The 15,650-nt window shown below is 41.6% G+C and overlaps 1 protein-coding gene across 1 annotated transcript in view; it reads right to left on the bottom strand.

Moving 5' to 3' along the window:
* Positions 1-2,764: 2,764 nt before the first annotated feature.
* Positions 2,765-15,650, bottom strand: part of LOC139543444 (rho guanine nucleotide exchange factor 28-like) — a 47,040-nt gene continuing 34,154 nt past the window's right edge. Inside the window, exons 6-11 of the mRNA XM_071349545.1 lie at positions 7,406-7,589; positions 7,004-7,193; positions 5,884-5,962; positions 3,476-3,522; positions 3,114-3,177; positions 2,765-2,775 (exon numbers count right to left, since the gene is read on the bottom strand). Of these exons, the coding sequence (XP_071205646.1) occupies positions 2,765-2,775; positions 3,114-3,177; positions 3,476-3,522; positions 5,884-5,962; positions 7,004-7,193; positions 7,406-7,589 (575 nt within the window). The remainder of the gene's footprint in view (positions 2,776-3,113; positions 3,178-3,475; positions 3,523-5,883; positions 5,963-7,003; positions 7,194-7,405; positions 7,590-15,650) is intronic.

The following is a 15,650-nucleotide window of genomic DNA, read 5'->3' as shown; positions in this document are numbered from 1 at the left end:
TGCAAAGCTGTCATCAAGGAAAAGGGTGACTACTTTGAAGAATATCAAATATAAAATATATTTTGATTTGTTTAACACTTTTTTGTTTACTACATGATTCCATATGTGTTATTTCATAGTTTTGATGTCTTTATTAATATACTACAATGTAGAAAATAGTAAAAACAAAGAAAAACCTTGGAATGACTAGGTGTCTCCAAACATTTGACTGGTACTGTACATAAATATGCAAGAATTTATTTAGAAAACTACTTCATTCTACTCTCAGTTGTTAATAGCAGTGGGACAGTGTGTGTGAGAGAGAAGAAGACCTGTGCAGCACCACCACCATCAATTCTCATCGCACAGGGAAAGTAATTGTTCTTGGCAACAACAAAGTAAGTTCAAGTAAGAAGTCTATGAATATTAATACACATTGATATGTTAGAATGAACGTGAGCAACTATAAGCTTTCTCCTGGCTAATAGGTAGTTAGCTTTACATTTACAGTTTAGTCATTTTTAGCTGTGCCAGGTTGTATCTAACTAGCTAACGCTGGGTAGTTCTGGTTGTGTGAAAAACTGACAGTGAATGTTTTGAAGCCAAGAATACTTGCTAACTACATAATTACTTGCACAATCACTGTCTTAGTCTTCATCATAGGGTCAGCAAGAGGACAAGTACATTAGAGTGTCTAGTTTGAGAAACAGAAACAGGCCTCAACAGTCCTCAACTGGCAGCTTCATTAAATAGTACCCACAAAACACCAGTCTCAACGTCAACAGTGAAGAGGCGCCTCCGGGATGCTGGCCTTCTAGGCAGAGTTCCTCTGTCCTGTGTCTGTGTTCTTTTGCCCATCTTAATATTTAATTTTTATTAGCCAGTCTGAGACATGGCTTCTTCTTTGCAACTCTGCCTAGAAGGCCAGCATCCCAGAGTCGTCTCTTCACTGTTGACGTTGAGACTGGTGTTTTGCGGATACTATTTAATGAAGCTGCCAGTTGAAGACTTGTCCTCTTGCTCAGTTGTGCACCGGGGTCTCCCACTCCTCTTTCTATTCTGGTTAGAGCCCGTTTGCGCTGTTCTGTGAAGGGAGTAGTACACAGCGTTGTACAAGATCTTCAGTTTCTTGGCAATTTTTCAAATGGAATAGCCTTCATTTCTCAGAACAAGAATAGACTGACGAGTTTCGGGGGGAATGGTCTTTGTTTCTGTCCATTTTGAGCCTGTAATCGAACCCACAAATGCTAATGCTTCAGATACTCAACTAGTCTAAAGAAAGCAGTTTTATTGCTTCTTTAATCAGAACAACTGTTTTCAGCTGTGCTAACATAATTGCAAAAGGGTTTTCTAATGATCAATTAGCCTTTTAAAATGATTCACTTGGATTAGCTAACACAACGTGCCATTGGAACACAGGAGTGATGGTTGTGGATAATGGGCTTCTGTACGCCTATGTAGATATTCCCCCCAAAAATCATCCGTTTCCAAAAAAGTACTTTTCTTTCAAAAACAAGGACATTTCTAAGTGACCCCAAACTTTTGAACGGTAGTGTATATATATAAAAAAAAACATTATAGGGCAAAGGACTATAAGTAAGGTTCTTGGCAACTGCCTGTACACCAGCACACCACCCCTGGCAAACTCTCTGGCACATTTGAGATACTTCAGCTTTGATGTCTTTATCTTCATCACAGTGATTATGGGTCAGGACGTTCATGTGTTAAGACTTTGTTTGGTCCTGATCATGATCATGGCAGGAAAGTGACAGTTTCCCATGTGTATCAAGAATGGTCAAACACCCAAAGGACATCCAGCCAACTTGACACAACTGTGGGAAGCATTGGAGTCAACATGCACCAGCATCCCTGTGGAACGCTTTCAACACCTTGTAGATATGTTGAAAACCCCAACGAATTGAGGCTGTTCTGAGGATAAAATAGAAAATAAATATTAGGAAGGTGTTCCTAATGTTTGGTATACTCAGTGTATATGACCTCTAATGAAATGATAGCATCTTAAGTCTAGAGGGTTTATTGGATGTCGTAACTTCATGTAGGAGAGAGGCAGCCAAGATGATATTATATTTTTCATAATTGTGTAGAGTGGAGATTCATAAATTTCAGCTTGACCTTTCAAGCCTACCTTTTTTTTAGTAAACCACTTTTTAACTGTGTATGTTGCTGGTTATTATTACAGTATAATAATTGTATTACAAGTTGAAAATATTACGGTACGATTCCAACCAAAATGGTTGTTCAATTGAATATATCAAATCAAATCAAATTGTATTAGTCACATGCGCCGAACACAACAGGTGTAGACCTTAGAGTGAAATGCTTACTTACAAGCCCCTAACCAAAAATGCAGTTTAAAAAAAAACAAGAGTAACAAGTAACAAGTAATTAAAGAGCAGCAGTAAAATAACAATAGCGAGACTATATACAGGGGAGTCAATGTGCGGGGGCACCGGTTTGTTGAGGTAATATGCACATGTAGGTAGAGTTATTAAAGTAACTATGCATAGATGTTAACAACAGAGAGTAGCAGCGGTGTAAAGGGGGGGGGGGGGGGGCAATGCAAATAGTCTGGGTAGCCATTCGATTAGATGTTCAGGAGTCTTATGGCTTGGGGGAAGAAGCTGTTTAGAAGCCTCTTGGACCTAGACTTGGCGCTCCGGTACCGCTTGCCGTCTGGTAGCAGAGAGAACAGTCTATGACTAGGGTGTGCGTCCCCAATGTCAGAGTTGCTCCTACCGCCCTGACTCTCATGTCAAAAGTGTGTTCAGGCTAAGCCTGACAGGAGATAATTACGACTGACGGAATTCAGCAGTTACATATCGGGTGCTTGTACTTACATTGCATTCCTTACTGACAACAACAGAGATCTCCTGAGGGCATCACTCACACACTAACTGTCTTTACTACAAGAGAGAGAGAGAGAGAGAGAGAGAGAGAGAGAGAGAGAGAGAGAGAGAGAGAGAGAGAGAGAGAGAGAGAGAGAGAGAGAGAGAGAGAGAGAGAGAGAGAGAGAGAGAGAGAGAGAGAGAGAGAGAGAGAGAGAGAGAGAGAGAGAATAAAGAAGAGGGAGAGAGAGAGAACGACAGAGAGATAAACAGATGAATGGATCGTACCTGTTTGTAACGTTGGAAGCTCCTCATCATCATCCAGAGAGAGAACAAGCTGATCTTCAAAAACCTATTTTACAAAACAGAAATCAGACAGCCACACAGCTCCATCAGAGGATGAGGTGAATGCATGTGGGCAGTCCAGAAGGGCACTGCTCCTCCGAATTGTCATAATGAAACACACACACACACACACAATAAGGCAAAAAGCTTTCCCAAAGAGCAGAAAATGTATGCACACCACATACTCACTCTCATCACCCTCACACAACACACAGGGAGAAACACAGATCCAGACACACACACATCAAACTCATTGATGTACCAGGTCATTACATTTGAAAAGAAGAGCAGACTGATATACTCACACTATCCACCAGAGTAAGGTATCTAAGTGGCAGCCCCCTGCCCAGACCTGCAGAGGAGGAGAATGACACTTAAAGGCACCTGTATGTCACCATCTAACACCCTTTAAATAAGCAGTATGATTGGCCACAAGAAGAGACAGATGACTTCTCCGGTAAACATGTTGAAATCACTGCTAGCCTGACTCTGCTTCACTAGCAGCAGAGCAAAAGCAACATATGAGGAAGACAGAGGTTGTTTCCTAGTACAGATCTATAGATCTATAGTGTTCCCCTCCAGTCTGACTGGGGGGGGGGGGCTGCTGTGGGATGAGGTCGATACTGAGATAGACTTCCTGTCTCTCTATGTAGGCATTGATATCAAGCCTGTCGTCGCTATGGTTACCAGAAACAAGAGAGATCGGCAGTGTGTGTGTCTTTGAGGCGGCAGCAACTGCTCCGAGTCTCTTGCACTCACTGCTCTTCTCGCTCTCATTTCTCCTTCTCTGTTTCCCCTCTCTCTCTCACTCTCTTCTCTTCCCCCTTTCCCCTCTGCCTCATTAATCTCTCTGATACAGACTCTCTCTCTGTGCAGTGTGTATCCTGTGTAGCACACAACTTGCTGACATTTGTGTACTGAGTGTGTATCGTCTGTTTAGGTCATTTAAACAGTTGACTAGCTGACACGTGTCTACTGGCTGGGTGCTGAGTGGCATGATGGAGGCACACACAGACAGACAGACACACAAGAGGGACAGGCAGGGTGTACGTGCATGCATATATGTGTTTGGACTGGGCTCTGCTCTTCTCTGTGTGTCCTACGTGCAAACACTGTTCATGGCCTGGCCTTTGTGTTCTATTTGTGGCAACTGAACCTGTCCACTGGTCAACATTGCTGTTTGTGAACCCAAAGAAAGAACCATGACTGAGACCATGACTCTCTTAACAGAGTTTGCTGAAAAGACTCATCCCCAGTGGTGTAGTGGAGGTAAATGCAGGTATACACCGTATACCCACTTATTTTTCAGTGGGCATTGCGTATACTCACTTCTCAATCCCCACGATGCATATCAAAGTAGAGTAGTGGAGGTATACGCCGTATCAATTAATTAGGCTGATGGAACATATCAGAATGTTTAGCTTAAAATGTTGATTGAAGTATAATTTACTCACATTGTAGGTGCAGCAATGTACACACAGTGTTAGGCCTACGCGCAAATGTTCCAAAATTCAATTTGCAGGAAAACACCATTCTAAAAGGCCGCCATACATGTGAGCGGTTTCATGGGCAGAGATGGAAATATCTCTTAGAAATTTAGGAAGAGGGGAGATTGAAAGATGCAACAATTATCACGGGTTGCTAATATGACTAGGATAATGCCTTTGGCTGCTAGACAATGAAAGAAAGTAGAAAGAAAACAATTAGAACAGGAGAACGCATATGAGGAAGTCTTTATAAAATAATTGGTTCCACGTTTCTATGGTGGGATTTTGGTTATAGGCTATTTTGAAGCAAGGTAAGACCTGCCTCATAATATGAATTAAATGTCCAAGTTTCAAACAATTAAGGAACAGGACAAATATAGTGATGCTAATGATAGCCCTACCGTCTTCTGGTAGATGGAAAGGCTTTCCCAAAAACCTATGATATCATGAATATTTGCATCAATCCAGTGGCCATTTGTTTTTCAAACTCTATCTCATGTGTTACAGAAACACCTAACCAAACAACAGTGATTGGTGCCTGTTAAAAGGGTAACTACACTCAAAAATCAAAATTTCTTAGATTTTTCCCAGACCTCAAAAGTGGTCTCCTGATGTGGTTTAAGCATTGTTATGGATTTAGAACATCCATTGTTGCCTTTTGTGAACTAACACTCGCACTTGACTTTTTTCTCCCCCTACTAGCACTGACTTTGCTGATAGTTACTTTATTGAGGAAAAATGTACTTACTATGACTGTGATAAGTGGTTTTCCACCAAGCTAAGATGAATGACAGCCTAATTTATCTGTCTCAATAGTTGGCCTACTATTAGCCTACTTGCAAGGTACAGCTTGGGTTGGCCTGACTATAAAAGACCAATATGGGATTTATCGTTTTAGGTAATTCAGAGTGTATGTCACTTTTTCTCATTGAATTTTTCACACAGGGTGCCTTTCCTTCGCTGGGCGGGCCGTTTGGGAAATGTTAAACAACATTTGAGTATACCCACTTCTCCAGGAACCACTAAATCACAACTCATCCCCACTGCCTGGGTGGCAGTCTGTTTCTGCTCTCTTGCAAACTCCTTATGGAACTGTCATGCCAATGTTTCGCTTGACAATGACAACAGAGTAGGCAAAAGCTGGCTGCCTCTCCTAAACAGATTTAGGAACAGGCTATTATCACCAGATTAAAGTCACAATCCTGAGTTCGGTGTTTCACACTCACCTCCGTCACTGGCATCACTTCTATGGACGTCCAATCCGTAACTGTCCTCCATCTGAACATCACCTCGCAGTGCTGAGATCTGTGACAAATACAGGAGCTCCGTGACAACATGCTCTTAGTAATAATAATAATAAACTAATACTGTAGGTAACATAATCTATGAACTTCAATGTCAATGTATTATATAAAGGTTTGTTTACAGTAAAACATAGTCAATGAATGAATTACATGTCCACTTCCTGTTAGACCTGTGTGTGCTAAGCTGTCATCAAGGCAAAGTGTGGTGACTTTGAAGAATCTCAAATATAAAATATATGTTGATTTGTTTAAAACTTTTTGGTTACTACATGAATCCATATGTGCTATTTCATAGTTTTGATGTCTTCACTATTATTCTACTTTGTAAAAAACAGTAAAAATAAAGAAAATCCCTGAACGTATTTTAGCAGCTACTCAGTTCATCCATAAACGTTCATAGTTGTAAACATTACAATAAAACACATCAGTAGGTTGCTACAACAACATTATGCAACCTAATCGTTCAACAGCCATATTAATGTCTGTCATTCAACCACAGGGGGTTGGTGGCACCTTAATTGGGGAGGATGGGCTCGTGGTAACGGCTGGAGCGGAATAGGTGGAATGGTATCAAATACATCAAACATGTTTGATGCCATTCCTTTTAGCTCCGTTCCAGCCATTATCATGAGACATCTCCCCCTCAACAGCCTCCACCACCTTCAACAGTTAGTTGATGAAACAGAGCAGTTTTCTTTGATCATGTTTACGACTCAGTGTGTGTAACATCCACATTACAACCTATAATTATACCAGTTGTATTACATTGTACTACAGTAGAGAATTAAGTCAGCTTTAGTTTTTCCTTAAACACAATGTTTTCCTCCGTAATCCACTGGACTCACCTGAACAGAAAAAGACTGTGAGCTAAAAGCTGAACACTGCTTTGAATCCTGGGTCACGATCCACAAAGCATAGAGTAGGAGTGCTGATTTAGGATCAGTGCCCCATCTGTCCATGTAATCTTATTTATTATGATCTTAAAGACAAAATGTATCCTAAATCAGCACTACTACTCTCTGAATACAGGCCCTGATCTTACCTGTCTGAGGATGTTGTGGTCCATCAGTTTCTCTCTGAGGACCAGGATGTTGCCCAGAACACTGCTCTCAGGGCCCCCCAGGAAGGTGAGGGAGAGGCAGCCAGATCCAGGACAGAACCTCAGTACACGGGTGCTATCTGCCCATACACACCACACCCCGACAAGAGGAGACCTCTGAGGGACAGGTGAACTGTATGGAAGTGAAGTGGGAAGGTATGTGTTAGTTATCTGATTGGGTTGGCCATTTTCAGTCTTATAACAATCATCACTCACACAAATGATTGCTCTTGGGTCGTTATTGTAAAAGAGACTGTGTTCTCAATAAGTTACCTGGTTAAATAAAGTAAATATATAAACATGATGTTGATATACTCTTTGTGATGAAAAGAGGCGGAGACTCACGTAGCGAGTGCCATAAAGAGGGAGTGGTCTCCTCTCCTCTGAGCCAGCTGGAGGGGCGTTTCCCCCTCCTCATTGGGCATGGTCAGTGCCCTCTGACCCATAGGCTGGCCAATCAGAAAGCGGGAGAGATGGAGCAAACCCAGACGCACTGAGAGGTGGAGGAGAGCCTCCCTGGGCAGGAGCTCTGCAGAAAGAGAGAGAGAGAGAGAGAGAGAGAGAGAGAGAGAGAGAGAGAGAGAGAGAGAGAGAGAGAGAGAGAGAGAGAGAGAGAGAGAGAGAGAGAGAGAGAGAGAGAGAGAGAGAGAGAGAGAGAGAGAGAGAGAGGCAACAACAAATTCAATCCCTTTTAGACAACTTCCTGGACAAAAAGATCTACTGTAATAGTGAAGGTGTAAACCTGGCAGCAGAAAAAAAAATGTTTGTTTTACAATAAAAAATATTTTGAATCTTCAAAGTGGTAGGCATGTTGTGTAAATCAAATGATACAAATGCCCAAAATATACATTTTAATTCCAGGTTGTAAGGCAACAAAATAGGAAAAATGCCAAAGGGGGTGAATACTTTCGCAAGCCACTGTATCTATCCAAAATGGAGATGTATGGGTAAACCACTTCTCCAATCGTTTTGGCTCTATAACAAAGAACAAACAGCAAAAACATATACATGATCAAATACAAATCTGAGAATCAACAATTAAAGACTACGAAAACCCACTGGATTCTCCAATTACCTTGAATGAACTAGAGGACAAAATACAACCCTCAAACCCAAAAAGGCCTGTGGTGTTGATGGTATCCTCAATGAAATGATAAAATATACAGACAACAAAATTCCAATTGGCTATACTAAAACTCTTTAACATCATCCTTAGCTCTGTCATCTTCCCCAAGAGTTGGAACCAAGGAATGATCACCCCAAACCACAAAAGTGGAGACAAAATTGACCCCAATAACTACTGTGAGATATGCGTCAACAGGAACCTTGGGAAAATCCTTTGCATTATCATTAACTTCACTAGGGTAGGGGGCAGCATTCTGAATTTTGGAAGAAAAGCGTGCCCAAATTGAACTGCCTGCTACTCAGGCCCAGAAGATAGGATATGCATATAAGTACTCGATTTGGATAGAAAACACTCTAAAGTTTCCAAAACTATTAAAATAATGTCTGTGAGTATAACAGAACTGATATGGCAGGCGAAAACCCGAGGAAAATCCAACCAGGAAGTACTATTATTTTGAAAGGCTGTTTTTCCATTGAAAGCCTATCCACCATACAAAGACTTAGGACCCATTTCACGAGCTCCGTGGCTTCCTCTACATGTGGCCAGTCTTTAGGCATTGTTTCAGGCTTTTACTCTGAAAAATGAGAGAGATACAGCGCTTTCAATCTGTGGCCAGTGGAAATTTCCATTCATAAGCCGTGCGCCTGATCGGGAACGCGCCTTTCTTGTTTCTCCTTTCCTATTGACGAAGCTTTTGTCCGGTTGAAATATTATTGAATATTTATGACAAAAACAACCAGGGGATCGGGCCTCCCGGGTGGTGCAGTGGTCTAGGGCACTGCATCGCAGACCGGGAGGTCCGTGGGGCGACGCACAATTGGCCTAGCGTCGTCCGGGTTAGGGAGGGTTTGGCCGTTAGGAATATCCTTGTCTCATCGCGCACCAGCGACTCCTGTGGCGGGCCGGGTGCAGTGCGCGCTAATCAAGGGAGCCAGGTGCACGGTGTTTCCTCCGACACATTGGTGCGGCTGGCTTCCGGGTTGGAGGCGCGCTGTGTTAAGAAGCAGTGCAGCTTGGTTGGATTGTGTTTCGGAGGATGCATGGCTTTCGACCTTCGTCTCTCCCGAGCCCGTACGGGAGTTGTAACGATGAGACAAGATAGTAATTACTAACAATTGGGTACCACGAAATTGGGGAGAAAAGGGGGTCAAATTAAAAAAATTATTTAAAAAACAAACAAACAGAGGACTGATTTTAAACATCGTTTGGCATGTTTCTAATAACTTTTATTGTACTTTTAAAAAACCTTTAGTCTGGACGCGCCTTAACTTCTTTGGGGTAGGGGGCAGTATTTTCACGTCCGGATGAAAAGCATGCCCAGAGCAAACAGCCTGCTACAAAGCCATAAAAACTAGAATATGCATATTATTAGTAGACTTGGATAGAAAACCCTCTGAAGTTTCTAAAACTGTTTGAATGATGTCTGTGAGTATAACAGAACTCATATGGCAGGCAAAAACCTGAGAAAAAATCCAACCAGGAATTGGGAAATCTGAGGTTGGTCGATTTTCAACTCAGCTCCTATTGAAGATACAGTGGGATATTGGTAATGTTGCACTTCCTAAGGCTTCCACTAGATGTCAACAGTCTTTAGAGCCTTGTCTGATGAATCTACTGGTTAGTGGGGCCGAAGGAGAGAGGAATGAGTCAGAGGTCTGCCAGCAGCCACGAGCTGACCATGCGCGTTCACATGAGAGTTTGCTCCCGTTCCATTTGCTTTTCTGAAGACAAAGGAATTTTCCGGTTGGAACATTATTGAAGAATTATGTTAAAAACATCCTAAAGATTGATTCAATACATCGTTTGACATGTTTCTACTGACTGTTACGGAACTTTTTGACATTTCGTCTGCTTTTAGTGAACGCGCTTCGTGACTTTGGATTTGTTTACCAAACGCGCTAACAAAAGTAACTATTTGGACATAAATGATGGACATTACCGAACAAAACGAACATTTCTTGTGGAAGTGGGAGTCCTGGGAGTGCATTCCGATGAAGATCAGCAAAGGTAAGTGAAGATTTATAATGCTTTTATGACTTTTGTTGACTGCATAATGGCGGCTATATTTGTGTCTTGATTGGGCTCTGAGCGCCAACCTCAGATTATTGCATGGTTTTTGCTTTTTCCGTAATGCTTTTTTGAAATCTGACACAGCGGTTGCATTAAGGAGAAGTGCATCTAAAATTCCATGCATAACAGTTGTATCTTTTAGCAATGTTTATTATGAGTATTCCTGTAAATTGATGTGGCTCTCTGCAAAATCAAAGGATGTTTTGGAACTTCTGAACGTAAGGCGCCAATGTAAACTCAGAATATTTGATATAAATATGAACTTTACCAAACAAAACATTATGAGTATTCCTGTATTGTGTAACATGAAGTCCTATGAGTGTCATCTGATGAAGATCATCAAAGGTTAGTGATTAATTTTATCTATATTTCTGCTTTTTGTGAAACCTCTCTTTGGCTGAAAAAATGGCTGTGTTATTCTGTGAATAGACACTCACCTAACATAATCGTTTGGTTTGCTTTCGTCGTAAAGCTTTTTTGAAATCCAGCCACACTGTGGCTGGATTTACAACAAGTGTATCTTTAAAATGGTGTAAAATACATGTATGTTTGAGGAATTTTAATTATGGGATTTCTGTTGTTTTGAATTTGGCGCCCTGCAGTTTCACTGGCTGTTGAAGAGGTGGGACACTAACGTCTCACGTACCCTAGAGAGGTTAAGCATTCGGATTACTGGACAAAACGCGCAAACAAAAATTAGGTATTTGGTCATAAAGAGGGACATTATCGAACAAAACGAACATTTATTGTCTAACATGGAGACCTGGGAGTGCCACCAGATGAAGATCATCAAAGGTAAGTGATTAATTTTAATGCTATTTCTGACTTTTATGACACTCTCCTTGGCTGGAAAATGGCTGTATGGGTTTCTGTGGCTAGGTGCAGACCTAACATAATCGCAAAGTGTGCTTTCCTCGTAAAGCCTTTTTGAAATCTGACACAGCGGTTGCATTAAGGAGAAGTTTATCTTTATTCGTATGTTTAACACTTGTATCGCTTATCAATGTTTATGATGAGTATTTCTGTAATTTGATGTGGCTCTCTGCACTTTCACTGGATGTTTGTTTGAGACAATGCATTTCTGACCATAACGCCAATGTAAACTGAGATTCTTGGATATAAATATGAACTTTATCGAACAAAACATACATGTATTGTGTAACATGAAGTCCTATGAGTGTCATCTGATGAAGATCATCAAAGGTTAGTGATTCATTTTATCTCTATTTCTGCTTTTTGTGACTTTGGCTGGAAAAATAGCTGTATGGTTTTCTGTGACTAGGTGCTGACCTAACATAATCGCATGGTGTGCTTTCGCAGTAAAGCCTTTTTGATATCGGACACTGTGGTTGGATTTACAAGAAGTTTATCTTTAAAATGGTGGATAATACTTGTATGTTTGAGGAATTTTAATTATGGGATTTCTGTTGTTTTGAATTTGGCGCCCTGCAATTTCACTGGCTGTTGTCGAGGTGGGACGCTTGTACCAGAGAGGTTAACAGCAGACTCGTACATTTGCTCAGTGAAAACAATGTACTGAGCAAATGTCAAATTGGCTTTTTACCAAATTATCATACGACAGACCACATATTCATCCTGCACACCCTAATTGATAAACAAACAAACCAAAACAAAGGCAAAGTCTTCTCATGCTTTGTTGATTTCAAAAAAGCCTTCGATTTGGCATGAGGGTCTGCTATACAAATTGATGGAAAGTGGTGTTGGGGAGAAAAACATAAGACATTATAAAATCCATGTACACAAACAACAAGTGTGTGGTTAAAATAGGCAAAAAACACACACATTTCTTCCCACAGAGCCGTGGGGTGATACAGGGATGCAGCTTAAGCCCCACCCTCTTCAGCATACATATATCAACGAATTGGCGAGGGTACTAGAACAGTCTGCAGCACCTGGCCTCACCCTATTAGAATCTGAAGTCAAATGTCTACTGTTTGCTGATGATCTGGTGCTTCTGTCATCAACCAAGGAGGGCCTACAGCAGCACCAAGATCTGCACAGATTCTGCCAGACCTGGGCCCTGACAGTAAATCTCAGTAAGACCAAAATAATGGTGTTCCAAAAAAGGTCCAGTCGCCAGGACCACAAATACAAATTCCATCTAGACACCATTGCCCTAGAGCACACTAAAAAACTATACATACCTTGGCCTAAACATCAGCGCCACATGTAACTTCCACAAAGCTGTGAACAATCTGAGAGACAAGGCAAGAAGGGCATTCTATGCCATCAAAAGGAACATAAAATCGACATACCAATTAGGATCTGGCTAAAAATACTTGAATCAGTTATAGAACACATTGCCCTTTATGGTTGTGAGGTCTGGGTTCCGCTCACCAACCAAGAATTCACAAAATGGGACAAACACCAAATTGAGACTCTGCATGCAGAATTCTGCTAAAATATCCTCAGCGTACAACGTAAAATAACAAATAATGCATGCAGAGCAGAATTAGGCCGATACCTGCTAATTATCAAAATCCAGAAAAGAGCCGTTAAATTCTACAACTACCTAAAAGGAAGCGATTCCCAAACCTTCCATAACAAAGCCATCACCTACAGAGAAATTAACCTGGAGAAGAGTCCCCTAAGCAAGCTGGTCCTGGGGCTCTGTTCATAAACACAAACAGACCCCACAGAGCCCCAGGACAGCAGCACAATTAGACCCAACCAAATCATGAGAAAACAAAAAGATAATTACTTGACATATTGGAAAGAATTAACAAAAAAACAGAGCAAACTAGAATGCTATCTGGTCCTAAAACGAGAGTACCCAGTGGCAGAATACCTGACCACTGTGACTGACCCAAACTTAAGGAAAGCTTTGACTATGTACATACTTAGTGAGCATAGCCTTGCTATTGAGAAAGGCCGACGTAGGCAGACCTGGCTTTCAAGAGAAGACAGGCTATGTGCACACTGCTCCTAAGTGGCGCAGCGGTCTAAGACACTGCATAGAGGCGTCCTAGAGACGCATAGAGATGTGCTACAGACCCTGGTTCGATTCCAGGCTGTATCAGAACCGGCCGTGATTGGGAGTCCCATAGGGCGGCGCACTATTGGCCCAGCGTCGTCCAGGTTAGGCCGGGGTAGGCTTTCATTGTAAATAAGAATTTGTTTTTAACTGACTTCCCTAGTTAAATAAATAAAAAATGGTTGGAGAGTTACCTATCCAATCGAACTCAAGAGAGTATTCTTCAATGGACGCTTCTCTAACATCAGATATGCCGTTACTGTTCTCTATTTTTTCAAATGATTTGCCACTTGTCTTACAACAAGCTAAAATGACTATGTATGCTGATGATTGCACACTCTACACATCAGCACCTACAGCCATAATTAACAATAAACTGGTCTTGAATACATATGAAAACAGAAGCATTCTCTTTGACCTAAACCTCAACTGGAGTTGTGCATAAAGGGTGTGAACACTGATCAAGTTGAAGAAGCTGAACTCATAGGAGTAACATTGGATGATCAGTTGTCATGGTCAAGTCATATTGACAAAGTTGTTGTGAAGATGGTATGTCTGTTATAAAAATATGTTCTGTGTTTTTGACACAAAGATCCATACTAGTTGATCAGGCTCTGGTCTTGTCCCATCTTGATTACTGTTTGGTAATATTGTCAGGTGCAGCAAAGAAAGACCTGGCAAAGCAGCAGCTGTCTCAAAACAAAGCAGCACGCCTTGTCCTGAACTGCAAACATAGAACTAACATCAACAACATGCATGATAGTCTTTCATGGTTGAGGGTTAAGGAGAAACTGAAAGCAAAAACAGATTTAATGTTTCGCTCAGTTATGTATAGAGCCATGTCATCATGGAAAACTCTGGTGGTTACTCGGGAGAAAAGCAAGTTTAGCTTTAAAAAACAGATAAAAAACATTGTATCACAGCACCTTTCCTCTTTCTAAAGATCTAATTTAACTGTACTGTATATAAGAATATGAATACGTACAGTGCATTCGGAAAATATTCAGACCCCTTGACTTTTTCTAAATTTTGTTACGTTCCAGCCTTATTCTAAAATGGATTAAATAATTTTTCCCCCTCATCAATCTACACACAATATCCCATAATGACAAAATGAAAACAGGTTTTTATAATTTTTTGCAAATGTATTACACATAAAAAAACAGAAATACTTATTTACATAAGTACTTAGACCCTTCGCTATGAGACTCGAAATTGAGCTCAGGTGCATCCTGTTTGATCATCCTTGAGATGTTTCTACAACTTGATTGGAGTCCATCTGTGGTAAATTCAATTGATTGCACATGGTTTGGAAAGTCACACACCTGTCTATATAAGGTCCCACAGTTGACAGTGCATGTCAGAACAAAAACCAAGCCATGAGGTCGAAGGAATTGTCCATAGAGCTCTGAGACAGGATTGTGTCGAGGCACAGATCTGGGGAAGAGAACCAGCAAATATCTGCAATATTGAAGATCCCCAAAAACACAGTGGCCTCCATCATTCTTAAATAGAAGAAGTTTGGAACCACAAAGTCTCACCCTAGAGCTGGCCACCTGGCCAAACTGAACAATTGGGGGAGAATGGCCTTGGTCGGCGAGGTGACCAAGAACCCGATGGTCACTCCGACAGAGCTCCAGAGTGCCTCTGTGGAGGTGGGAGAACATTCCAGAAGGACAACCATCTCTGCAGCACTCCACCAATCAAGCCTTTATGGTAGAGTGGCCAGGCAGAAGCCACTCCTCAGTAAAAGGCACATGACAGCCTGCTTGGAGTTTGCTAAAAGGCACCTAAAGACTCTCAGACCATGAGAAACAAGATTCTCTGATCTGATGAAACCAAGATTGAACTCTTTGGCCTGAATGCCAAGCATCACGTCTGGAAAAAACTTGGCACCATCCCTACGGTGAAGCATGATGGTGGCAGCATCATGCTGTGGGGATGTTTTTCAGCTGCAGGGACTGGGAGACTAGTCAGGATCAAGGGAAAGATGAACGGAGCAAAGTACAGAGAGACCCTCAATGACAACCTACTCCAGATCGCTCAGGACCTCAGACTGGGGCGAAGGTTCACCTTACAACAGGTTAACGACCCTAAACACACAGCCAAGACATCGAAGGAGTGGCTTCTGGACAAGTCTCTGAATGTCCTTGAGTGGCCCAGCCAGAGCCCGGACTTGAACCCGATTGAACATCTCTTGAGAGACCTCAAAATAGCTGTGCAGCGACGCTCCCCATCCAACCTGAAAGAGATTGAGAAGATCTGCACAGAATTATATATATTTTTTTTTTTTACACCTTTATTTAACTAGGCAAGTCAGTTAAGAACACATTCTTATTTTCAATGACGGCCTAGGAACCGTGGGTTAACTGCCTTGTTCAGGGGCAGAACGACAGATT

This window comes from Salvelinus alpinus, chromosome 18 (assembly GCF_045679555.1).
Source record: "Salvelinus alpinus chromosome 18, SLU_Salpinus.1, whole genome shotgun sequence".
Classification (NCBI taxonomy): Eukaryota; Metazoa; Chordata; class Actinopteri; order Salmoniformes; family Salmonidae; genus Salvelinus; species Salvelinus alpinus.
The sequence above is the reverse complement of the archived record's forward strand: the minus strand, read 5'-3'. Positions and strand labels throughout refer to the sequence as shown.